Here is a 27,183-nt window from a genome sequence, read left to right as displayed (position 1 = left end):
TCGGTCCCTATTTTTCTGTCTCTGTCACTGTGTGTCTCTGTCTTTGTTTCTGTTGTCTTTGTCTCTATCTCCCTTCCCACACACACACACACACACACACACACACACACAGAGACAATACTCTTCTGATGAGGAGGATGATAATGACTCATCCTGGCATGGGAGAAACCTTTATTTCTTGAGGACTATGCCATCTCTTTCAGGCTCTAACCTATCTGCAAAGGCTTTGAACATGATTCTGACAAGACTGTCTACTGCCTGAGGACCTACACTACCAATTCAAAACAGTTCAATTCAATGTACATTTATCATGTCATTACCAGGCTTACTCCTAGATGATTAAGTTCTTTTTTTGGTTTTGTTTTGGTGTGTGTGTGTGTGTGTGTGTGTGTGTGTGTGTGTGTGTGTGTCCATAGTGAACCGCTGAACTGGAACAAATACAAAAAGCCTGCCCCGCCCCAAGAGGATGACTTAAAAAAAGTCTCCATTCAAAGTAGAAGAAATTATTAGGGGCAAATAAGATGAGCTTAATTACATTAGAAATAAACTTTCTGTACAAGAAAGTAATGTATTCAGAATAAAAAGAAAAATAACGGACTGCAGAATATATAGAAATCAAGACAATTAAAAACTTAGCCTCTAAACTATATGTTGTTGTTGAGTTGTTTCAGTTGTGTCCAACTCTTTGAGACTCCATTTGGAATTTTCTTGGCAAAAATACTGGAGTGCCTTCCCATTTCCTTCTCCAGCTCATTTTACAGAGGAAAAACTGAGGCAAATTGGGTTAAGTGACTTGTCCAGGGTCACACAGGTAGTAAGTGTCTGAAGCTAGATTTGAACTCAGGTCTTCCTGACTCCAGGGCTGGTGCTCTATATGCCGTACCACCTAACTGCTCCTCTAAAGTATATCTAGAAACGTTAAAAATCTAAAAAGGAAACTCTCAGTCCACAATACATAAATGGTCAAAGGATATGAATAGACAATTTTTGAAAGGGGAAACATAAATTGTTAGTACTAGAAGCAGAATAGATGTCCAACAATGATTGGACAGATTGTGGTAAATTAATACCTGTATTTCATTAAAATGGATTTTGTCATATTAATGGCTGAATTATGGTACATCAATATGATGAATTATAATAATGTAATTAAGATGGTAAATATGAGAAATACAAGGAAAGCCCCCTATGAAATAATGCAGAGCAAAAAAAGAACAAATTGCATAGTAATTACAATCATATAAGGAGAAAAGCAACTGAGACTGATGGAGGGACTTTTTATGAGTCGAATGTCATTACTGAGGTAAAAATATTTGCTAAGTCAGTTTGACCATATTGATGTCCAATATTATTTATAGTAAATATTTTAAAAATACAAATTTAGCAAGGTGAGATAGATGCCAGAAAAAATAAAAGAGCCCTAGTCCTGTGGGATGACTCCTCTTGAATCCTCTTCCTGATCCTCCTTTTGGTCCCAGGGCTTTCAGAGTGGTGCCTGCAGGCAGTAGTAGAAAAAGGGATGGAGAATGCTAAGACTTGCACAATTCTTAAGACAGTTTAGTCTGTCCTCGGAAATATTACTCTTGGTACTTTTAACATGAGAGCTCTTTTTCAATGACCAATGAGTTGGTGATAATATTATATATTATCGTAATATATTAGTATATTATATGTATTATATTATATATAATTATATATGTATTATATTATATATAATTATATATATTATAATAACATGAATCATATCCCTTTTGATAACCTTACTACAAATGAAACATGACTCCAAAGTGACGTGGGTCACAAAATAGTATAGCGACAAATATTTAGGAAAAAAATAGCTTAAAAATCAAGAAATGAAAGACACCAGTGGCTTGTAGATGTGTACACAGAAGTAACATTATTGGATATCATGAAGAATGTCTTCAAGAAGAAATTTGGAAGGTGTTTGATATAAAAAGCCCCATTAACTTCACCCCCTCCACCCAATGAAATTGACTTCACTTAAATAGGAAACTTGCTGGTGGCATGTGAGTTTTCTTCAGGTCAACTATTTTGTGCAAACAGACCACAGAAAAAGGTCAAAACCAAATTATAAGAATGGACAGAGGTGAAAAGGTCTGCCTACCCACACTGTATTACCAACCTGATCTGTTTTAACAAGCTGTCAATTTCCCCAAATTGGGAAAAAGGTGAAAGAAAAAAATATTTATTCAATCAATATTATTTAGTCAAGTTATTTACCACCAACTTAAAATACAAATATGGAGGCACAAGCCTGTAATCTTGAAGAGCTGAGATTGGTGGATCTCTTGAGCTCAGGAGTTCCAAGCTGTAGTGGGCTAAACTGCAACTGGGTGTCTGCACTAAGTCTAGCATCAGTATGGTGACCCCTCCTTCAGGAACAGGGGTAAGGAGTGGGGGAGATAAGCTTGCCTAAGGAGGAGTGAACTGGCCCAAGTCAGTGTCTCTCAGTAGTGGGATTGGGTCCATGAATTGTCATTATACTTTCAGCCTTAGTGATGTAGGGAGACCCAGGTTTGTTTTTATTTTAAATGCTAATAAATGACTGAAATGGATTTTTTCAGAGGGGAGGGGAATCTCCAAATTAAATTCTAAAATACAAGTTCCTTAGGTTTTAAAAAAATAACTAATATTAATTATAACAAAATAAAAACAAGAAAAAAGTGAATACATCTGTAATTTTCTATTATAGACCCTAAAATATGGTTACAATCAATATATGTTTATTTACATTGCTAACTTCAATTTTTGTCATTTAATGTAGATATTTCTATAATTTTCTGTATTTTATTTTTTTTCTCTTACAGCTTCATAGCCTTTTGATTTGACAGAGGATGGCTGAGTTGAGAAAACACAGGATATACATAAAGCCATAAAGGATATAGGTACCAGCTGGGAGTAGGGCTAGGAGGCTCCTGAAATAAAATTTTTTAAAAAAACCTAATCTTTTGAGAAATAGGATTATTTTGGATTAAATGATCACTCCTTGGCCATTTTGACTATTCAATACATAGCAGAATCCCTCAGCTTTGTATTTTGATTGGTATGCATTGGTCTGATTTTTTTATTCTGTTTTCCCACACATGGCAGCCCCTAGTCACTTTTGTTATGGATCTCACCTTTGGATCTCTTCTACCATTTTGAGTTTTGCCACCTTTTTTTTTTTCTTCAAAGTAACAGGTCATTTATTATAGTACATTTTAACTCTCACAAACTCTCACATTTTGAAATGTCCAGGGGTGGGGCCAACAAGAGAAAAGTACAACAAAGGCAACATGCTAACACCTCCACTTGGGCACTAGGGAAGAAGGGATGTGACCAGGGCAGCTCAATGACATGGGAATGACTCAGTTGTGTTTTATACAGTGGGAATATCCTTTCTGTGTGGGTCTGAGAGAAGCCAAAATTCCCCATTTTTCCCTACTATAAGAAGGTACAAATGAGTCCATTCCTTTTATCAATAGGAACTGCCTAAACTGTTCTCCCACATCCTAGGAGATAATTTCCAAGCCCCTTCAGTTACTCCACCTGCTTCTCATATGGTATTCAGATGGGTATTGTGGAAAGAGGGCTAGGTTTGGCATGAGACACTCTGTTGTTTAATGTGTGATTTTGCATGAGGTACTTAACCTCTGGCCTTAAGTTTCCTTGTCTGCCTATGGAGGGTGTTGGACCAGATGACCTCTGTGGTTCTTTATGTGATCCTTTGCCATTGTCCTTCCTCTTCTCTGCAGGCCAAGGGGCCAACGTCGAATACTGGTGTTTCCATGGGTCCAGTACAAAGGATCTCCAGGTATCCACCTTTGTGTGCCTCCGCATTGGAAGGCAGGGGAGAAAGTAAAGGATTAAGCATCTATACAGCAGCTACTGTGTGCCAGGCATGTTAGCATGTTGTGCCAAGCACTTTACAAATATTACAGCGACCCCAGGAGGAAGGTGCTGTCATTATCTCTATTTTAAAGTTGAGCAAACATGTTAAGTGACTCGCTCAGGGTCACATATCTCATAAGTGTCTGAGGCTGGATTTAAATTTAGGTCTTCTTGACTCCAGGTCCAGCGCTCTACCCATCGCATCACCCAAGCAGCTGAGATCCACTGCAAACTACCACCCAGGTGGTCAGTTCAGGGGTGACACCCGCCACTCCCATTCAACTCCTCCATGTATTCGATCACACCTGGGCCACCCAGAGGTGGCTCAGCAGAGCTAGACCTGGGATTAGGTCCTGACCCTGCCTCTGGCCCATATTAGCTGTGTCACCTGGATGGATCCCTCCACCTCTCAGAGGGAGCCCGTTTTTTCACCTGTCAAGTGGAGATGATAATACCTGCAGTATCTCCCTCACTGAGTTGTGTATGCCAGTTTCTATTCTGTTCAGAATTAGGCACGTGCCAGGGTCTGAAAAAAGGAATGGGAAGCCAGTCACATGCCCCCTCAGATATTGTTGGTGGTGTGAATTGGTCCAGTTTTCTAGAAGTTGATTTGAGTTGTCCAAGAGAAGTCTCTAAATGGTTCATACCTTTTGATCCAGCAATCCCAATGCTGGGTATAGACCCTAAGGAAGTCTAAGGTGGAAGGCCCCATAGTTACCAACATATACACAGTGGTACCTTTTATAGTAGCAAAACAAAGGGAGTACTTGATTGGGGAAGAGCTAAATACACTGCGGTATGTGAATGCAAGGGAATTGTATCGTGATCTAAGAAACTCAAAAGTCATGGAATGTAGAAACATAAGAATAACTGTTATGAATGGACTAAGGCTAAAAGAAGCAGAATCAGGAGAATAAAGTATATGGTAACTATAGTAAGGTAAATTAAAATAAAACCATAAAAGAAAGATGAACTCTGAAAAATCACAACCAACCTCTCCCCTTTCAGTAGAAAGGCAGAGACCTGCAGGCATAGAATGTCTCTGCATATACTGTTTGTAACTATAAGTACACACACACACACACACACACACACACACACGTATACAAATAAGTAAAATAGAGTATTTGAGCTATTATCTCATGCTTTTCTTTGTTACAAGAAGGGCTCAGTTAGGGTTTAGAAATGACCAAAGTGGGAAAACAAACGACATTCATAAAACCAATTAGTCAGATATGCAGGAGATATTCTCACCACCCTTGAGTCCTTAGTGGATTCGGATATCATACTATCTCCAAATTCCCTAGAGGCCTACAGTCCTCCTTCTGCTGTCTGGCTGTCCAGTTACTCTGCCCCCCTCCTCCAAAGGTCTGCATTCCCTGGAAAGCACCCTGGAAAAATGACCTTCTCTGAAGTGCTCTCCTCCATTAAACATTCCCTCGTGTCTTAGTGGGTGCCCATAGTTCCAAAGTTTGAAAAACTTCCAGAGGACAGGTAACAGCTGCTGGTCCTGTCCTTGTCACTCAAAGGTGCTTCAGCCAGGGCCAGAGGGACATTAGACCTGTGTAATCAAGCAGCCTGAGTCTAAAGCTCAAGATGGTACTATGATTTAAAGTAAGGACCTTTAACTAAAAAAAATCTCCTCTGAAAGATTGAAATCTGAGGGGGAACCCAAAACATCACCTAATTATCATCATTCTGAGATATGTAAGTCAGCAAGTCTCTAGCTTCCTGGCATTAATACCAAGAGTTCATCTCTTTTATGAAGTCTCTGATGCTGAGACTAATCCACAAGGCCTTTCCATATGCATCTTATTTATGATATTTCTGTTAAGTGTGAATTTTCTGATGCTAAATAGTTTTCCTCTTAGGGGAAGGTTATCCCATAAGCAACAAACTTCCGGAGTTTCTTTTCAGTATGAATTCTCTGATGTTGAAGAAGCCTGTCTTCCCTCATTGAAAGCCTTTCTTCACTCATTATATTTGCAGGGTTTCTCTCTGGTATGACTTCTCTGATGTACTGTAAAGGACAACCTGTGAATGAAGGCTTTTCCCCATTCAAGACATTTATGGGACTTCTCCTCAGTATGAGTTCTTTTATGTTTTTCAGGGGATGAGCTGGAGTTGAAAGATCTCCTGCAATCACTGCCACTATAAGGTTTCTCTCCAGTATGAATTCCCTGATGACTTGTAAGGCTTCCCTGTGTGCTGAAGACTTTCCCACATCTATTACATCTATATGGTTTTCTCCAGAATGAAATTCTCTGATGTACAGTAAGAGATAAGCTTTCACTGAAAGCTTTGGAACATTCACTGCATTTATCAGGCTTCTCCCCAGTATGAGTTCTCATGTGTCGAGTGAGTTGCATACTATCAAAGAAAGCTTTCCCACATTCATTACATTTAGATACTTTCTCTCCATCATGAAATTTATGATGCTGAGCAAGAACTCCCTGCCGATTAAAGGCTTTTCCACATTTATTACATTTATAGGGTTTGTCTGCAGTATGAATTCTCTGATGTAGATCAAGGAATGGTTTGTTGCTAAAGACTTTTCCACATTCATTACGTATACAGGGTGACCATAAAGTCCATGTGCAATTTAAAATAGTTGTAACTTTGTAACTATATGTGATAGAAAGAATCTGTAACAAGGATTAGAAAACTTGATGTATCCAGTTTATTTTTGTCTTTAGAAATTTTGCTTATTTTATTTTTATTTTTAGAAATTCAACTTAAATATTACTTATTTTTCAGGATTGCTGTTGAACCATGGCTTCAGTAGAAGAGAAAGTAAACTGTGTTCTTTGGTTGTCTGGACTAAAAGCTACCACCGCTGTTCAAAGTCTACCATTTTCTTGGCCTCCACGTTGACCAGATTTGACTCCACTGGATTTCTTTATATGGGGACATGTGAAAACTAATGTTTATTCAACCAAACCTTGACCTAAAGAAGACTTGCAAGCTAAGATAACTGATGTGATAGCTGGCATTACTGAAAATCAGCTTGAAAATGTTTTCCACGAACAACAGAATCGTATTACCCTTTGTATTAGTAATAATGGTGGACATGTTGAAAATTAACAAGAACAATAAAAAATTAAGTGTTTCTTCTTTTCCTTATTACAGATTCTATCACATATAGTTACAAAGTTACAACTATTTTAAATTGCACACAGACTTTATGGACATCCCAAGGTTTCTCTTCAGTATGAGTTCTCTGATGTAGATTAAGAGATGACTGATCACTGAACATTTTTCCACAGTCATTACATTCATAGGGTTTCTCTTCCACATGTATTTGCTGATGTAGGTTAAGTGATGAACTGTTACTGAAGGCTTTTCTACATTCGCTACATCTATAGAGTTTCTCTCTAGAATGAATTATCTGATGTGTAGGGCCTGAAGATTAGATGAAGGCCTTACCACATATGTTACATTTATAAGGTTTAACTCAAATTCTCCAATCCTGAGGAAGGTACACTCACTGGCTGAAGACTTTTCCATATTCACTACATTTATAGGGTTTCTCTCCATTATGAATTTTTTGATGTTTAGTAAGACGTCCTCTATGGCCGAAGGCTTTTTTCACGTGTTATGTCTGTAGGGTTTTTCTCCTTTATGGATTCTCAGATATTCAAGAAGGCCTGCATGACTGCTGAAAGGCTTCCCACATTTATAATATTCATAGGATTTCTTTCTACTATGACTTTTGGGATGTAGAATATGAGATGAGTTATTACTGAAGGCTTCTGAATAGTCACTAGACATGGAAGGTACCTCTCTAGAATGAACTGATGTTGGAAAAGACATATACACTAAGTACTACTCTCACCACATGTACTATATTTGTAAGTTTTCACCCCATTATGAAGTCTCTGGTGTTTAGTAAGGTATATTTTTTGGCTAAATGTTTTTCCACATTCACTACATTTATAGGGTTTTTCTCCACTCTGAATCCTCTGATGAAGAGCTGCTTTGGAAAACTTTGCTACTTTCAGTATATTTATAACATTTCCCCCCAGTTTTAATTCTCTGATACTGAGGAAGGTCCACATCGCGGGGGATGGCTTTTTTTACACTCATTTATGAAGTGTAAATTTACATTTATGAAGACTCATGATGTTTATGGGGTTTTTCTGTAATATGAATTCTATGACATAGTATAAGCTGTGAACGGCTGCTAAGGCTTTACTGCATTCATTATGTTTGTAAGGCTTCTCTACAGTATGAATTCTTTGGTGTTCAGTGAGGTGACATCTTTGACTGAAAGCTTTTCCACTTTCACGACATTTATAGGACTTCTCTTCAGTATGAATTCTATGATGGGACAGTCAGATGTGAGTGGTTGCTAAAAAGCATTACCACATTAATTATATGTATATGGTTTCTCCACTATGGGTTCTCAAATGTTCAGGAAAGTGTCCCCTCCGGGTGAAAGCTTTTCCATACTCACTACATTTGTAGGGCTTCTCTTCTTTATGAATTTTCAGATGTTGAATAAGCTGTACCCTTTGACTGCAGGTTTTTTTTACATATGTTACGTTTATAAGGTTCCTTTCCAGTATGAATTTTCTGATGTACCACAAACCTTATATGCCAAAGGAAAGCCTTCCTGTAATCATGACATTTATGGGGTTTGGTTCCAGAGTGAATTCTATAGTGTACAATAAGGACTGAGCTGCTGATGAAGCCTTTCCCACATTTATGACATTTATATGGTTTCTCTCCAGTATGAAATCTGCAATGGAGAATAAGGGATGATTTATTGCTAAAGGCTTTTCCACATTCACTACATTTATAGGGTTTTTCTCCATTACAAATTTTTTGATGTTCAGTGAGATGTCCTCTCTGAGTGAATGGTTTTTCACATATGTTCCATTTATAGGGCTTCTCTCTGGTATGAATTTTCTGATGTAGCATAAGGTAGGGAATCTTATTGAAGGTTTTTCCACATTCTGTACATGTATGATTTATCTCCAGGTCAAATTCTGTGATGCCAAGTAAGGTGTCACTTTTGCTGGAAGGCTTTGTCAATTTCATCAAATGCATTTTTCTCTAGTGGTATCGAATAAGGTCTGAATGGTAACTGAAGGCTTGTTGCAAGCATTAATCATATGAAGTTTCCTTCTTGAGGAGATTCCATTATAACTATTCAGGTCTGAAGATAATTTAAGGCTATTTCCATGTGTGTCATATTTATGAAGACTCTTTCCTGAAGGTACATTCCCTTTGTATTTTAAAGACTGATCTTTGATGGAAATTTTTCCTAAATATACATTCCTGCCCTTTTGACTTACTAAAAATTTTCTTTCCTTGACTCTTCTGGTTGCCCTGATGCCTGTTAAACCCTTGGCCATAATTGCCAACTTCTCCAAATTTAAAATCCTTGGGATTATCTCTTAAGAGTTTTTCCTGGTATGATTTTTCCACCAAAATGCCCTGCTTTAGTCTTCTTAGTCTTTGGACTACTATTCTGGTCTGAGCAAGCTTCAGGGAGAATGGGAGACATCAGCAGATGGGGGAAGGAAGACCCTGAAAAGGGGGATGTTGTGTAATCCAGGGGATTATAAACTGAAGAAAGATCTCATCTTTCAAATCCAGGGAATGATTGGGAACAAAGATTTTTAAAATTTTTATTAAGAACAGAGAACATCTGGGGGCGGAGCCAAGATGGCGGCTGGTAAGCAGGGACTAGTGTGAGCTCCGTACAGAGTCCCTCCAAAAACCTATAAAAATGGCTCTGAACCAATTATAGAATGGCAGAACCCACAGAACAGCAGAGGGAAGCAGGGCTCCAGCCCAGGACAGCCTGGATGGTCTCTGGGTGAGGTCTATCCCACACGGAGCTGGGAGCTGGGAACGGAGTGGAGCAGAGCCCAGCCTGAGCAACCGAACTTGGAGTCGGGCGGATGGGGCCCCTAGCGCGCTGAATATGTGAGCTTCGGTAGTTACCAGACTCCTCAACCCACAAACACCAGAGACTGCAGAGAAGGTTAGTGGGAAAAGCTGCGGGAGTGGAAGGAGTTCGCTGTTCGGCTTCCAGCCCCGGGGGCAGCGGAGGTGGGGTAGCTACAGTTGCTGCTGCTTCTGGCCCCAGGCCCACCTGGTGGGAGGAATTAAGTGGCGGATTGGGGCAGGAGTGCACAGCCTGTTGAAGATCTAAGCCCAGCCCGGGCTGGGGGTTCTTGGGGAAGGAGTAGTGCTGGTGTGACAGAGCTGGCACCTGCCCCCCAAACGTGGAACATAGAACTCGTTAGTCTACAAGCAGTCATACCCCACTGAAAAACTCAAGGGTCAAGTTAGTTGGTTGGGAATATGGCCAGGCAGCAAAAGCACACCCAGATTCAGTCTCAGACTTTGGATTCTTTCTTTGGTGACAAAGAAGACCAAAACATACAGTCTAAAGAAGACAACAAAGTGCAAGAGCCTCCACCAAAAGCCTCCAAGAAAAACATGAACTGGTCCCAGGCCATGGAAGAGCTCAAAAAGGATTTGGAAAAGCAAGTTAGAGAAGTAGAGGAAAAATTGGGAAGAGAAATGGGAAGGATGCGAGAAAACCATGAAAAACAAGTCAATGACTTGCTAAAGGAGACCCAAAAAAATACTGAAAAATACACTGAAGAAAACAACATCTTAAAAAACAGACTAACTCAAATGGCAAAAGAGCTCCAAAAAGCCAATGAGGAGAAGAATGCCTTGAAAGGCAGAATTAGCCAAATGGAAAAGGAGGTCCAAAAGACCACTGAAGAAAATACTACTTTAAAAATTAGATTGGAGCAAGTGGAAGCTAGTGACTTTATGAGAAATCAGGATATTATAAAACAGAACCAAAGGAATGAAAAAATGGAAGACAATGTGAAATATCTCCTTGGAAAAAACACTGACCTGGAAAATAGATCCAGGAGAGACAATTTAAAAATTATTGGAGTACCTGAAAGCCATGATCAAAAAAGAGCCTAGATACCATCTTTCAAGAAATTATCAAGGAGAACTGCCCTGATATTCTAGAGCCACAGGGCAAAATAGAAATTGAAAGAATCCATCGATCGCCTCCTCAAATAGATCCCAAAAAGAAATCTCCTAGGAATATTGTCGCCAAATTCCAGAGCTCCCAGATCAAGGAGAAAATACTGCAAGCAGCCAGAAAGAAACAATTTGAGTATTGTGGAAACCCAATCAGAATAACCCAAGACCTGGCAGCTTCTACATTAAGAGATCGAAGGGCTTGGAATGCGATATTCCGGAGGTCAATGGAGCTAGGATTAAAACCTAGAATCACCTACCCAGCAAAACTGAGTATCATGCTCCAAGGCAAAATATGGATTTTCAATAAAATAGAGGACTTCCAAGCTTTCTCAGTGAAAAGACCAGAACTGAATAGAAAATTTGACTTTCAAACACGAGAATCAAGAGAAGCATGAAAAGGTAATCAAGAAACAGAAATTGCAAGGGACTTACTAAAGTTGAACTGTTTTGTTTACATTCCTACATGGAAAGATGACATGTATGATTCATGAGACCTCAGTATTAGGGTAGCTGAAGGGAATATGCATATATATGTTTATGTATATATTTAAGTGAATGTGTATGTATGTATATATCTATGTGTATATGTATGTATGTGTATGTATGTATATATATATGTGTATATATATATATACACATATATATATGTAAAATACATATATATATATATATGTAAAAGAGAGAGAGCAGACACAGGGTGAGTTGAAGATGAAGGGAAGATATCTAAAAGAAATAAAATGAAATTAAGGGATGAGAGAGCATCATACTGAGAGAGGGAGATAGGGAGAGATAGAATGGGGTGGATTATCTCGCATAAAGGTGGCAAGAGGAAGCAGTTCTGTGGGAGGAGGGGAGAGGGCAAGTGAGGGGGGAATGAGTGAACCTTGCTCTCATCAGATTTGGCCTGAGGAGGGAATAGCATACATACTCAGTTGGGTATCTTACCCCACAGGAAAGAAGAGGGAAGAAGATAAAAATAAATAAATAAATAAAAGGTGGGGGATGATGGAGGGGAGGGCAGATGGGGGTGGAGGTAATCAAAACAAACACTTTGGAAAGGGGACAGGGTCAAGGGAGAAAATTCAATAAAGCGGGATGGGTTGCGAAGGAGCAAAATGTAGTTAGTCTTTCACAACATGAGTATTGTGGAAGGGTTATACATAATGATACACATGTGGCCTAGTTTGAATTGCTCGACTTCTTAGGGAGGGTGGGTGGGAAGGGAAGAGGGGAAAGAATTTGGAACTCAAAGTTTTAAAAACAGATGTTCAAAAACAAAAAAAAAGTTTTTGCATGCAACTAAAAAATAAGATACACAGGCAATGGGGTGTAGAAATTTATCTTGCCCTACAAGTAAGGAAGGGAAAAGAGGATGAGAGGGGAGGGGGGTGATAGAGGGGAGGGCTGACTGGGGAACAGGGCAACCAGAATATATGCCATCTTGGAGTGGGGGGGAGGGTAGAAATGGGGAGAAAATTTGTAATTCAAACTGTTGTGAAAATCAATGCTGAAAACTAAATATGTTAAATAAATAAATTTAAATTAAATTTTAAAAAAAAGAACAGAGAACATCTGTGCATATTTCAAATCACCTGCACAGAGGTTTCTCAGCTCTTTCTTCAACAGTATCCATGGGCTTTCCCTACACTCCAGGTGGGAGAACAGCTCTAGCTTGGAAAGTGGAAGCCCCAGGAAGACCAGGTGCTGATAGTTCTCCAGCATCACCTCTTGGTAGAGGATCTTCTGAGCTGGGTCCAGGTGTCTCCACTCCTCCTGGTTGAAGGGAACAGCCACATGCTGGAAGGTAAGTGATTCCGGGGAACCAGGAGCTGCCAGGAGCCCAGAGGTCACTCCTTTCTTGCGCCAACCTCTGCTCATTTATCAAGGGATGGCAAAGTGTCCATCCTCAGGCCCTGGAGCCTCTCTCCCACTCTCCCTGGCCACCTTGTCTGGGTCCTCCTTCTCAGGGGCTTCTGACTGGATGCATGTCCTCCCCCAACCCCAAAGGACTGAGATTCTGCTCCTTGTCCTCAGCCATTGGCCAAGAGCTTTCCAGCTGCTGGCCACATGCCTCTTGACCATCCCTGTCACCCTTTCCACAAGCCAGAATTACCCTTTCTACTATCTTGGCAGAGTCTTCATTACAGGTTTAACCAATGAATGGCACCACTTGCTACTAACCTGATCTTGTTCAATGGGCTGGATCAGGTTCTGAATCAATCCCACCCAGGTGGAGGTGCTGGGTTGGGGATTGGAGGAAGAGTGGCAAACCCTATGATTCTCAGAGGAGGGTGCACAAGTCCTTTTGCTCTCAGAGTAGCAACACTGGTGTATTAGTCTAGGGGGCGTGGTTGGTATGGATTTGCCCAATCAGAATCATCTCTGAGTTTCTACTTTATTGACAAAACTCTGTCTCTTCTCTGAATTTCCTATTTCACTGAAACCTAGTCCCATGGCTATGGCTTGATGGAGTGGCTCCCCATAGAGATATGAACATAGGTACAACATGCTAGCCTGTGTATAATGTTTTACTCTTGGCCCAGGTGGAGTGCTTAGAGCTTGATCAGACATCAAAGATATCAAGATCATCCACTGCTTTTTGGGTCATCACCAGTCATTTTGACTTTTGTCCTGCCACTGGACTTTGGTGACTCTTGAAGAGAGAGTGAGGCTGAAGACATTCCCCAACTCTGTCCCTTTAGATCCAATTTGAGAACAAGTTAAGACATCACGCATGATATCATTGGTACTCTTTGGAAAAGAAGGACAAACAACAACCACAACCACTCTTGGCCAAGGGATGATAAAAACAACAAACAATAATAAAATGTCTACTGTGTTGTCACATGCTGGCTGCTCCTCCTAAACCCAGGTGATCTTAAATAGTACATAGGCTACTCAAGCTCAAAAGTTCTGGGAAAGGCATAGTTCAGCCTACCTAGTTCCATACAGCTGCTAGAAGCAGCCGATGATGCAATTGATAGAGCACTGGGCCTGGAGTCAGGAAAACCGGAGTCTGAATCTGACATCAGACCTTGTTTTGCTGTGTGATCCTCGAGTATTGGTAATTTAAATTGTAAGGTCTTTCCCACCCATTAATAGGCCCATGTCACCTGCTTTTGTCTGAGGAAGCTATAACACCAATGTTACTAGCAGTTGCTGTGGAGATGTAACATTAACAACACCAGCACACAGGAGGGAGAGCTGCTAGCACAAGTTCTTTGATCTGTTTTCTGAAGGCAAGCAACTTAAAGGGGGTAACAATCTCACTGTAATTAAACATACATATATCATTCACTTAGTTCAGGGAAAAAGTCAGTACCCTGAACTTCAGAGAAAATGCAAACAGAAATTACAAGCAGAAATTATATAAACAGAGCAAATAACACAAACTATCAGACAGAGCTTCTGTCTGTCCATAGCAATACATACATAGTTACCAGAGAGAGAAGCACCAACATCTGGGTTTTCAAAGCTAGGGGGCTCCTTAATGGCTACCCAGAGTCTCATCTGGCCAAATCACATGAACACTTCTAATGAGTGAGCCCCCAAAGCAAAATGCTAACCTCAGAGTATATATATATATACTTCTTCAGGGCAGCCCACAGAGGGTGTCACAACCATGTGACTCAAACTCATGTGACTTAGGCTTTCTTGTGACTAAAGCAGGTCATCAGAGACTCTTGATTCAAACAAAGGCAAGACTCAATCAAAGGCACTTGACTGCCTTAGTGCTGAGAAGCAGTCCAAAAGAAAAAAAAAACAGCAAAATGTCCCATTGCTTGCCATTACAGAAGCCTAAGTCACATGTGGTGGTAGGAGCTTGCTGAATGAGTGGAACTGGAAGGGTGGGGCAGAAAATGCTCAGAGTGAGTTAGAATTGTGGGAGGAGAAGGACACAGGAAAGGAGCCAGATAAGATTTATAAGTTTGTGGGAAGGCCTGTGGTATTAATGTGATTAAAGATCTTCCCCTCCCATTAATATGTCTCAGGTGGAGCTAGTTAAGGGAAGCTTGATTAGGGGAGGCTTGTTCGTAGGAAGGCCCACACCCTTTTGCTAATTAGGTCAAGAGGGTTGTGAAACCCTCAGGCTCTAAAAAGGGTATATATACTCTGAGGGTAACTGTTAAACTCCTCTCAGAACTGCAGGAGGAGAGGATGCAGGCAAGCAGACAGCTAGGATTTGTGAGTATTTATGGGAAGGCCCCAGCAGAGGGGAAAGTTATGGGATGACTTGGCTCTCTGCTGTGATAGAGCGTTTTAATTTCTTTGCTGTTATAATGAAGTGGACTTGCTGGTTTGGGGATATAATTGCTGCTATGTTGAATTGGAGTTATTGGTTTTGGGATTTGATCCTCTGGTGTCTGAATAAATGTTTTACTTCTTCGTCTTCTATATGGAGAGTCTCTTATATTCTGTGATACAGAACTATATAGGCATATTCATAGGTCACCATCAGTATTGGGACACCTGCCTTACTGATACAAGGCCCCAGCATGGGGGCAGGCTAATGGGATGGCAAGGCCCCATGCTGTGATATTGTATTTTAAGGTCCTTGCTGTTATGATAAAGTGGGTTTGCTGGGATTTGGTTCTCTGGTGTCTGAATAAATGTTTTACTTCTTCTACCTTCTATATGGAGAGTCTCTTATATTTTGTGATACAGAACTACACACAACTATTCACAATCATCATTGATGTTGTGATTATTGCCTTGCTGATACACCTAGGCAAGTCACTTAATTTCTGTCTGCCTCAGTTTCCTCATCTGTAAAATGGGAATAATAATAGCACCTACCTCCCAAGGTTGTTGGAGGGATCAGATGAGGTGATTGTAAAAAAAAAAAGGAAAGTTTAGCACAGAGCCTGGGTCATAGTAGGCAATATATAAATGCTTACTCCCTCCTCCTTCCTTTCCCTTCTTTCAGTGGGCAAAGAAGTGCTGACAACACAGTGCAGCTCCCAGATGGTGTTCAACTTCTGCCTTCTAGCAAGGACAGGTGAAGACTCAGGAACTCTGTACTCTGTGCTCAGATCCTCCCCCTCATTCCATTATCTCTGAACTCGGGGGCCTGGTTCTTTTCTGTTTTGTCTCTTATCACTGTCAGGGACTTCTGACTGTTTCTTGCCATGTCCAGCTTATTTCTCATGGGATCGAGTGAGCTGACTCAACAGCAGACCCTGGCAAGGAGAGCCATTGGCAATTCTACTCTGATGTCTCTCTGACCATCAGTCCTGGTAACCGGGAGGTAGGGAACATCCCTTCTATCACTTCAAGTCCAGTGACGTTGTCTACTCAACCTACCTACCCCTTACTACCAAATATTATCATTTCCACTTGCTATTCTTTTCTTGCACTCCCTCATCCTGCCCTTCCCCAAGCAGGCAGCTAAAGAGCATTGTTCTGTGGGGCAGGAGGAAGGGCAGACAGGAAAACAGGAGGGTTAATCAACAGAAGTGATATCTGTACAGAGTTTAGTACAGTGCCTGGCACACAGTGGGCACTTAATACTCTTCCCCTCTTTGGAGCATGGCACAATTGCACACACTCTGGCATACAAGTAGAAAAACATGGCAGCTAACCCTTCTGCCATTATCTTGGCAGGAAGAGCCAGAGATGACTAAGCTTGTGACAGCAGCTATGTTAGGCAGGCCTCTACCAGCCCTCCCTGCTCTCCCCCCAACCCCCCCCCCCCAACTAGCAATACTACAAAGAAGCATTTGAGACCTTGAAAGATTCAACAGCCTAACCCACACAGTGCTTTGTAGCTGTGGTTGGAACCCCAGAAATTGGACCAGGTGAGTGGTGGGTCTCCCATGATCCCTGATTTTTATGGATAATTCATCCCTGGGGATGCCCCATTAACATGGTTGTTTTCACGTCATCCAAAGGAGTAGAACAGGGTTCCTACTAGTCCATTCCCTATGTTACAGACAGCAGCCTCCCACCCCGACCCCAAGTCAACATGTAGAGAGGCCTCTCAGAGATGTTCAAGAGACTGATAGCTTGTGAAAGCCAAACCAATTAACTCACAGGTCTGCTAGTTCTGATAGATCTGGGATTCTGGTAGAAAATACTATCTCCTTCTTCCTATACCTGAAATCAGAATGTGGCCTGGAATACATTTGCCCCGGTAGATAAGTTCTTAGAGGACTTTTTCCCATTTCGAATAAATAAAGTTGGGTGGCCATGGCTGCTGACCTGTTGCACCAATCTGGCAATTCATGCATGTCAAGTCAATCTGTAGTTACAGTTCAGCCTTGGAGCATACCCTCCAGTGCTCTCTTGGCATAGCAATAGGAGTTAGTTTTGTGTGCTTCTCTGTGGGTCAAGTGCCCTGTGCACACTTAACTCCCAGTCACAGATTCCCACCCAGGCAGGGTGCTACCCTAGCAGAATTATGGATGAGGAGACTCACCATCCACCCCTAAATTGGCTTTGTCTCCATGTCCATCAGCCTCCATCTCTTTTCAACTTAGATAATACATTGTAAAGTCCCAGACACTGCAGGTCCCACTAATGGTAGATTCAAAACTTTTATTGACTCAGAGCTGGTGCAGAGACAGAGTGTTTCCTGATGATTTCATGCCACCCTGGTGCTAGTCAAACCAATTGATGGGTGCTTCATTCTCGTCCATGCCAATGAGCCAATGGTTAATCCAAATTGGATCAACCTAAATATGACCCACATCCTCATGATACTTCTTCCTCAAATTAACCGATGCTGGGGAAAAGATTTCCCTAGATCATCATTTTAGATATCCATTTTAGGATACCACCTTGAAGTTGAAACCACACTTGAGCCGTACCATCTGAAGGGGACATGATGCCTTCTTGTTCATACTGATCATATTGGATCATACTGGAGCACCTTCAGACCATCTGTTGCCTTAGTAAACATGGACATTCTGGACACTGATTATCTGCCTGACTTCACCTTTGCATGTGACTCAGGAAGATCTGGATGTATTCTTCTGCTCAGCTCTAAGCCACCTTCAGCCATATTGCTCAGCTGCATCCTGCCCCAGAGCTCCTTTCCTAATACAAGGAGGGTCAAGATAGGTTTTATACTGTCCAACTAGATTTTGTGGCCCCTTGAAGGTTTTTTGTTTTGGTTGTCAAATTGGTCAATCAACCAATCAGCACTTACTAAGTGACTACCACATGCCAAGTACTGTACTAAGCACTGGAAATGCAAAGACAAAAAGAGCCCATGCTCTCAATGAGTTCACATTCTTTTATATAAAATGTGTGTGTGTGTGTGTGTCTGTATGCACACACGTATGTATATGTACGTACATATATCACATATAAATCAAGTGAAAACAAAATAGAGTGTAATTTTGGTGGGGGAGGAGGAGAGACTCTAACAAGCTGAGGAAGGATCAGAAAAGCAAAAATTATGCTAAAGTGATATCTGAGTTGAGATTCTGGTCCTAAGATACCCTCACTTTAGCCAGTGGCATCACATCCTTTGTTAATATAGTTCTTTAACTCAAAGATAGAGCCTTGACATTGTTAAAAAGTGGAGAGGGGAGCTGCGGCTTTGCCATGACTATGGACCCCAAATTCCATTGTCCAGAACCAATATCCCCTTATCCTTTGAGCACAATCTGATGGACCAGTTGGCAAGAGCTGGGACAGTCATCAAATTGAACTTCTGGGGACATATAGCCTGGTCCAGATAGGAAAAGACATTACAAGACAGATGACATTACAGTCTGACATGTATGAATACTGGGTCACACCATTTGGATGGAGCAATACCACCATCATTTTTCAGAGGTTCAGAAATTTGGTGATTCAAGACCTGTTAGCAGAATAGTGGTTTATTTTGGTGAGCTATTCCCAGGATCCTTTGTGCCTCACTGAATTAGTCTGAGCTAGTCCCTACCCCCAAAACCTTTGCCGGCATCTGCTATTAAGCAAATTAGAGAAATGCCATTTTGTGAAGGAGGAGATACAGTTCTTGGGGGCACACCAGAAGTTTATGAGGGGACCATATTACAATCAGGTACAGGGGACAAGGGCTTCCATGGAAGCTGTTCCTCAGCTTCACAGAGTACTAAAACTGTTTCTTCATTCATTTCCCTCAATGATCATATTTCTGTGATCTGCTGAAAGCACCTAAATTGAGGTTGCATCTAATGATCTGTAGACCTAGTTCATAGCAGTCCTTGTGCTGATACATATAAACTTACTGACACAATTCATTGTAGTTGATGCATTTGACTTTGTCATGGGAGCCATCTTTTAAGCCCATACTGTTTTTCCTCAGGCCCTAGCCCTTTAGATACTTCTTTCTCAAACTGACCAGTGTAGGCAAGAACACTTCCCTGGATCATCTAAAATGGATATCTCCTTAAAGTTAAAGCCACATTTGAGCTGTGAAGGTACCATCTAAAGGGGCCATGAGGCCTTCTTATCACCCATATTGATCATAAGAATCTGAGGCATCTTCAGACAACCTGTCTCCTTAGTAAATGTTAGATACAAGATCCACTGTGCTTTGTTTCTCAATAACTTCAAAAGGCCTTTTCTAGTTATTGGAATCTGTGAGTGGATTGCTGTGACAAAATGAGTATTTTGGACATTAAATAGCAATTACAAAATAACACGCCTTCTATAAATCACAAACTTTACAGTTGCTGTGCCCCAAATGGAACAATATTCAGGATGTCCCTAAATGGACTTTATTGTCCGTCCTCTGTAGTGCCACACCTACACCTGAGGGTTGAGTTGTCAATTTTGTGAGTATGACAAGCTCACCTTTCACCCAATTTGGACCTTTCAAGACTCTGCCTACCACCACAAGTCAGGAGACTTGTAGGAGAAGTAGGACAATTAGGAGAAAAAAGTACATTGTGTAGGACACCTTAGATTCCCAGAAACATCTGGGCTAACTCCATACTAGCTTGCCTGTGAGGAGATTTGACTCCATAATGGCCAAGACAGGAGCAGGAGATTAGACTGGATCCCATTTGAGAAGTTGCTCAGCCATTTCCATTGGTCTACAAGTGCTTGTTGTTGCTCAAGATCTACATAAAAACCATAATGTTTTTCAGGTGATTCTCTATCATATTAAATCAGGGGATACTATGATTGGAGGAGAATCAAAACTGTAGGTGCCCCAAAGGACAAGAGAAGGATGCATGGTGGAGGGTGAGCGAGAGACCTAGACATAATCTGTAGCTTAAAGGCTATCAACAAGGACATTCATGGCAGGAAAGAGAGGTGGGGCATTTGTGTTGTATGAGAGACATGACATTTAGACTGCTCAAACGCTGCCCCTGGCATCCCCCCAATATTAAAAGAATCAGGCAACTGACTTTTGGGAAATCATCATTTGATTGATGGAATGAATGGGTTCAGTAATCGCCATGTCTATTCTAAATCAGAGGGTGCAGATTTGTCTAATGTCTAATGTCGCTGACAAGGTCACAGCATTCTACAGAGATTCTGAAGACTCTGAAGGGACTTGCAGGGAAGTTCAACAAGAACAGCTCTGACGAGTGTTGAAAAGAGTGGTTGATAGCGATATGCTTACTGAGAGTCTCACATAGGTCACCCATTATGGCAGAAAATCTACAGGTGTTCCAATCCCTGCCTGACCTCTATGCATATACATTCAAATGTAGGGGGACCGCATATGTAACAGTAACAGAGCTGGGACTTTAGGTATCTGCCTCTTTTTCCATTTTTCTTGGCTTTCCATAGGCTGCAACCAGCAGAAGAATGATGAATAGAACTAGAAAAGTAGTCTAGCTCCAATTTCCTTGAGGAAACTGAGTCCTAGCGGAATTAAACAGCGTTGTACAGAGCAGCATGTGCCCAAGAAGTGATTTCTCTCTGGCTTTGTTGACAGGAGACTAGACTGTGACAAATCAAACCTTATCTCTGATTTGAGCAACTGTGTTTCTGGAAACTGTGACTGAGATCAGGTTTACAATCCAAGACCCAGGAGGCATCTAGGCTTGATCAGGATACAAAGGCTCAGGGACCACTCTGGGGGTAGAAAGTAAACAGGGACCCTGGGAAACTAGAGGGAGGTTGTTGGGGATGGAAAAGGGTAACAGAGAACACCCTGGAGCCCCAGGTTCAAGCTTCAGTCACAGAGGCCAAATAAATATCACTTAACAGGCTTGGGTGGGTTTACTATGGAGGGCACAGGGTAGTGGGCAGAGTGGGTAGCCTGGGGAGATTTCTTTGTTTGAAGACAAACTCCCCAAATGGAAACCTGGGCTGGGAAAGGAAGGAGAATGTGATGCGGCCCTTCTCACCAAGAAATTTGGGCATCTAAAGGCGGGAGGTGGCTGACTAAGAAAGGGTGTTGTAGGCTGGAAAGAATGAAACTGAGCGCTTGTTCATTTGATTTCTCAGGGTTTGTGAGTGAAGAACTAAGTAAGGCTTTCTCTCCATCTAAATATTCATTTTCCTCCTCCTTCTCTTCTTTTTCCTACTCCTGCATCTCCTTAGTATCTGTCAGCAAAAACAAAAATCAATGAAGCTGGAGCATCTCCTGAATGCAGGCGCTGAGGCTGGTTTGGGATGAGACCAGAAGCGGCTTTGGATGTGTGAAGGGAAGGCAGGTGAGAGGAGGACACTAGATTCTCCTTCCCAAAGTGTATCTGCTGTGAGTCTGCAAACAGATTCAGTGACCACCCTGAAAGAACATAGGGAGGAAAGTGAAGAAGAGGAAACACCGGGACCCTGAAGTGACACTAAGAGAAGAGACCCTCAGTTGGATGGTTGCTACAGACAGTGACCACCCCTGATTCACTTTCTGTGGCCAATTGCCCACTCTGGAAGCACTCTAGAAAGGCACAGAGGACTTCAGCTGCCACGTATTTTTACCAAATGGATACAAGAAAGAAGAAATGGCCAACAAAATTGGGGTCAAAACAAAGAAAGTGAGAGCCTGCACCAGGAAGATGAGCCTGAGCACCAGTCAAGCACCAGGTCAAGAGGCTGATCCTCATCGAGGACAGAGCTGAAATGATGGCAAAACCTACAAGGGTCAACATACTTGAAATTGCCATATGGTATTTCAAAGTAAGTTGTCATACCCCACTTCTGGGGATGGTGGCTTGCCCATCACAGCACCATAGACTGTCCCTTTGGCTTGCTTCACCAACCATAAATGTAACCCCCGCACACACCAATACTGCTATGACCTAAAATCCTCCATCCATAGCATCTGTTGCTCTTGCTGGAAGAAGCTGAAAAACCCTACAGACCAGAACAATGAGAAGAACAATCTTTCCAGAATAAAATCCATAAAGAAGAGAAGAAAGAGAGTCTTCATAAGGAGAAAATGGTGAATGCCCTAGTCTCATCAGAATTTCCTACACACTTCCAAACTCGGTTCTGATCTCCAGAGCTGTAACTAGGGTGTGGCAATCCAGGCTTTTCCCTAGGACATGGGAATTTAGAGAACACATGGACTACAGCAGCATGGGAACAACTGAGCTTACTACCTTGTTAGCAAGTATAATTACTTAAAATAGAAAAATGCACTTCTCTCTCCTTACCCCTGGTGTCTGTACCATAAGTGGATATGCTTTTGGCTTTGTTTTATCTTCCTTCTGCCACCACACATCAACTCAGTGGACTTTCAGCGTCTCAGGATCTCTAACCATAGGGAGCTTTTGTCCCTTTTGTTCCTGCCTCTCTTTTATGGGGCACTTTCCCAGGATCACTTCCCATATGGAGCCTTGTGTTTCAGAGTCTCCCCAAACCATTCCATGGCAAGTTAATTTGTAGGTTTGTTCCATGCTACCTGTCCTAGACATGTTTTGTGGTCTTGCCCCATGTACAAGATTGCCAATCATAATTTAAGATGATCTCAACAGAAGGTAAAAGGTGAATTTTATGAGCCCCTACTGGAGATGCAACTATATTCACCCAAAGTGTCATAGGAAGTGAATACACTCTTTTGTAGTCAGTGTGAGTTGGAGTCAACTGTCTCTGAGTGGGTCTTATTTATGTAGATCTGGGGTTTTTGTTGTGATGTTGGGGGTCCAAGTGATGCAACATTTTATTTTTAAGAATTCTTAAGTTCCTAACTTTAAAAAGGCCCTAAGTTAAATGAAGAGATGAGGAAGAGAGGCTCAGGAAGGTGAATTAAATGATCCATAATCAGAGATCTAGCAAAGACAGAATTAGAACTCAGGTCTCAGGCCCCTATTCTTATGACTGTGCTAATCTGACTTACCCTTCTGAAAGTCCATCCTTTACAAAGGAATCATGGTCCAAAGTTGTTTTGTCCAGAAAAATATTTTTATAGAAAATCAAATGTTTGTGAAAGACTGAGGAATAGTTTTTTTTTGGTCAACACAAAAACTCTAATTTGATGACAAAAGAATGCTGGAGAGAAGCAGAGGAGAAGGAAGGATGGGAAGATGGGGAGTGGGGAGGACAGGACAAAAATCAATTCTAGAACAAAAAGTTGTCTTGGGGATGTTTGCTAAGTCTACATCCCCACCAGACTGAGGAAGGTGTGACCAGGTTCTCCTGGAATATTATCATGATGAGGGTGATTCTTTGCCCAAATCTTTATCATCAGAGTGGGGAGAGAACGTAGCTTCTCCTTTGGGGCTTTCCAATACCAATGAGAAGACTCTTGAAATGATTAACCATCAGTGACCTAACTAAATTTCATGCAACTAGAGTGAGCTGCTGTTTCTGTGGATGATTGGGAGAAAGCATGGGAATCAACAGTTCAGGTCTGCTGTCTAGAAATCCTGGCCATACCACTAACATCTGATCATCATAAACCCTGATGACCAACTCTGGGCTGGATAGGCAAACAGTTCTCTCCTCTTACATTTTACTCTTTCATTGTGGCCCAGCACTGGCAGACCCCATGCTTGCTGTCAGTGACCCACGGATGTGGTGTAAGGACTAGATTTTGGAGTCAGAAGATCTGGGTTCAAATCTTGCCTCTGCCACTCACTACTTTGTGATCTCAGGTGGTTATATAACCTCACTGGGCCTCAATTTCCTCATCTGTAAAGTGAAGGGATTGGATTAGGTGACTGGTAAGATCCCTACCAATCCTCAAGCTAAGATTCTATGAAACTCCGGACTGAGCTGAACCTAAAACAAACAATAAATGAAGATTTCACTGAAGTGAGGGAGAATTGGGGCCAGTTTTAACAGAACTTGGGAGAATAGGGTACTATCCACCTTGCATAGGTATCTGCTTAAGTAATAGGTCTGCTTTGGGCTTAACTTTTCCTGGAATGAAACTTCTTAAAAACTATCTGAGTCCTGTAGAAAATCATTTGAGTATTTCTGAAGAATCTATCCCTTGTCTGTATAAGCAGTTGCTCATTTTTTATTGTTCTCTTTTTGAATCCTTAATACACATTGAGGTCCAGAGGTTACCTGTGTCCAGAGAAGAGAGAGAAGTGAGCATATGATAATACCCTTCTGGGCATCTTGAGTACTGTGCCCTTTTGATGGGTATAGAAATCAGAAGCCAGGCAGCCCCAAGCCAATTCAGATTCTCATAGGACAGTGTGCAAGAACTTACTGGATAATCTGATCCCTTGGCATCTGTTTTAAGTCCAGGTTTCCACAGGGGTTTGAGTTATCTAGGGACAGGGAGTGTATGAAGTTGAAGGACTGAAACTATGATGTTTCTGCAAGTATCAGGAGGCATTTTCAACCTGCTGAGGAAGAAGATTCACTACCACCCCTTGATGAGAAAAGAAAGCAGGGAATGAAGGATCAGACTAAAAGGTTTTACATAAAGGAAGAACAGGGAAGCCTGGTTTTCTCTGGAGTTGGGGAGCTGGCTCCAGGGGAGTGTGTGTCCAAAGAGCATCATTGGTTTGGGTCATAATCTGCCATGACCCTATGCACATCATCAGAAGGATATTTAGAGGAGATAGGAGGAATGTGAGGCCACAGGTTTTCTCTGAGTTGCTCCTGAACACAATCCTTCAAAGGCTTTTTCTTGTTCCTGGGATCCTTGGGACATTTCCAGGAAGGCGCTGCCTTCCAATAGAGCCTCAAACTATTTGCCAGCAAGTCCCAAAGCTAAATTTCTGCCCTCCCTGGAAGAAAATTGGATTGTTTTTGTTCTGTGAAGCATAAAAGCAGACAGGAGAGCCTAGGAGAAATCATCAGGGGTGATATAATTAATGTCATGAGTATAATGATCTGCCAATATCCCAGCTTTGATAGGGACACTCCAGATCTGCAGTGCGACTTCACAGAACAATGTTCCTTGCTCACGGAAGGAACCCAGTTAGTGAGTTAGTTAGAGCATCTTCCCACTGGGGCTGTAAGTCTTTCACTTGAGGAGAAGTGTTCATCCTCTCTTTGTATCTTCCATAGAGCTTAGCATAATGAAATCTATGTGAGGTTAGACAATAAACCCAATGTGTCATTACTTAATGAAGAGAGTTATTTACTTGTTTTCTTTCTTTTTTTGGTGTCCTCTCTCACATTCCCAATTCAGAAAAAGATAGAATTTTAAAGGCAGAAGGATTTGGCAGGTCATCCAGGCCAATATCCTTCCAAATTCCTGAAATCCTTTAACAGCATCTTTGACAGGTGGTCAGGTTACCAGCTGCTGCCTAAACTTCCATTACTGGACAGGTTCTTACACTGGAATTCCCTCAAATCACCAACAAAAACACTGTCTTTGAGGTTTGAAATCTCCCAGCTAGTGAGGTGAGTTGGTCACATCTTTGCTCTTTTGTTTGCGTTTGTCTGTCCTCAGCAAAGGACCAATGTCATTTCCTAGCACTCCTCTGGCCTGGTTCCCTATGACATGACAGCCTGGGAATGTCTTTCATAAAGTCAAGGAGTGTTTGTTTATGCAGCCCCTGTTTTGCATCCTTAACTAGGAGAAGAATGTAGGAGAAACAGTATGGGACCCATGCTATGTTCCATGGTGGAAGATAATATCTCGATTCCCTCTGCAATTCCCCTGTCAGTCATCCTAGACCTTAAAAACCCAATTAGGAATTTGGGCCGATATTACTGAACCCTCTATCCTTGCGGGAATTCAGTTATTCACACGTTTTAGCTGGTTGGTGTCTTCATTTTCCAATTTTACCTTAGGTAGTGAGTACACTGAAAATCCTCAAGGAGTCACAGAATCATTCATTGTCAGTATTGGAAGGGGCCTCAGTGGAATAAAAAGTTCAGCCTGTACCTAAACAAGAATTCTCTTACTCCATTACTCCACAAGCGATCATCCGCTTTTGCTCAAAGACCTCAGGTAAGAGAGATCCCATCCCTCAGTAGGGCTGCTCATCCTATCTCTGGATGGCCTGAACAACTAGGAATGTTTTCCTTACATCAAGCCTAAATTTGTCTCCTCATCACTTCTGCCCATTCTTCTTAGTTCTGGCCTCTGGGGCCAGACAGAGCAAGACTAATCCCTCTTCTACAATATGGTCCTTCAAATACTTCAAGACGGCTATTATGCGCTCCTCCCCAACCCTCACCTCAATTCTGTTCTTCTCCAGAACAAATATCTTCATCTCCTTTAAACATTCCTTGTTTGGTACGGACTTGAGGCCCTTTATCATACTGTGATTATGAGCAAATAATCATTGAACTTTTCACTCTCAGTTTCCTCATGTGTAAAATAGGATGAATAATTCTCATAGCTACCTGCCTCCCAGGGTCATAGCAAGGAAAATGCTTTGTAAACCTTAACCCACTATATGAGTGCATGTTATTATTTTGTGAGAAAGGCAAGGACAGCTTGGTTTGATAGAAATAGAACTGTGTGCTGAATTAAAAGACTCAGATTCAAGTTCCTGCTCAGTGACTTTCTATCCACATTTCCATGAGCTTAAAATAACGTCACCCCTGTGGGGTGACCCCTCAGCTTCTTCTCCTCACTACTGCTTCCTCATGGGGATTATACTTGAACCAAACTCTTAGCATTGTTGTGAACAGAGCTTTGTTCAACTGTCAAGTGTTACAAGAGCAGAAGCTATTTATTAAATGAGAACTAATGGGGTCTGTAATAAATCTCACTATGAGATAAGAGAATACAGCTATTGTTCCAAGGGGAAAATACTGCACCAGGGCCTAAAGTCACAGGAGGGAGCCCCACTTTTCTCAGAAGAGAAATAATAAGGCAAGACCCACAGTAACACCTTGGGAGGCCCAGTAGTGTTAGCATGCTAACACCCCTCTTAATAAATCGGTCTCTTTGCACCCAAGTTATAGAAGTTATGTGGCAGAACTTAAAGGACCAGGATCTGCAGGATTCTTAGAAAGGACATTTTT

General features: G+C 41.6%; 1 protein-coding gene across 1 annotated transcript; it reads right to left on the bottom strand.

Annotated features, from left to right (window-relative positions):
* Window positions 1-5,861: 5,861 nt before the first annotated feature.
* Window positions 5,862-12,798, bottom strand: LOC118857890 (zinc finger protein 558-like). Its single transcript, XM_036768364.1, has 3 exons — window positions 12,513-12,798; window positions 7,073-7,293; window positions 5,862-6,344 (listed from the first exon to the last, which is right to left on the bottom strand). Exons 1-3 carry the CDS (start codon window positions 12,796-12,798, stop codon window positions 5,862-5,864), a joined length of 990 nt encoding a protein of 329 aa, XP_036624259.1.
* Between the last annotated feature and the right edge of the window lie 14,385 nt (window positions 12,799-27,183).

The sequence above is a fragment of the Trichosurus vulpecula genome, chromosome 7 (genome assembly GCF_011100635.1).
Source record: "Trichosurus vulpecula isolate mTriVul1 chromosome 7, mTriVul1.pri, whole genome shotgun sequence".
Taxonomy (NCBI): domain Eukaryota; kingdom Metazoa; phylum Chordata; class Mammalia; order Diprotodontia; family Phalangeridae; genus Trichosurus; species Trichosurus vulpecula.
Note: the sequence above shows the minus strand (reverse complement) of the source record. Positions and strands in the feature narration are given on the sequence as shown.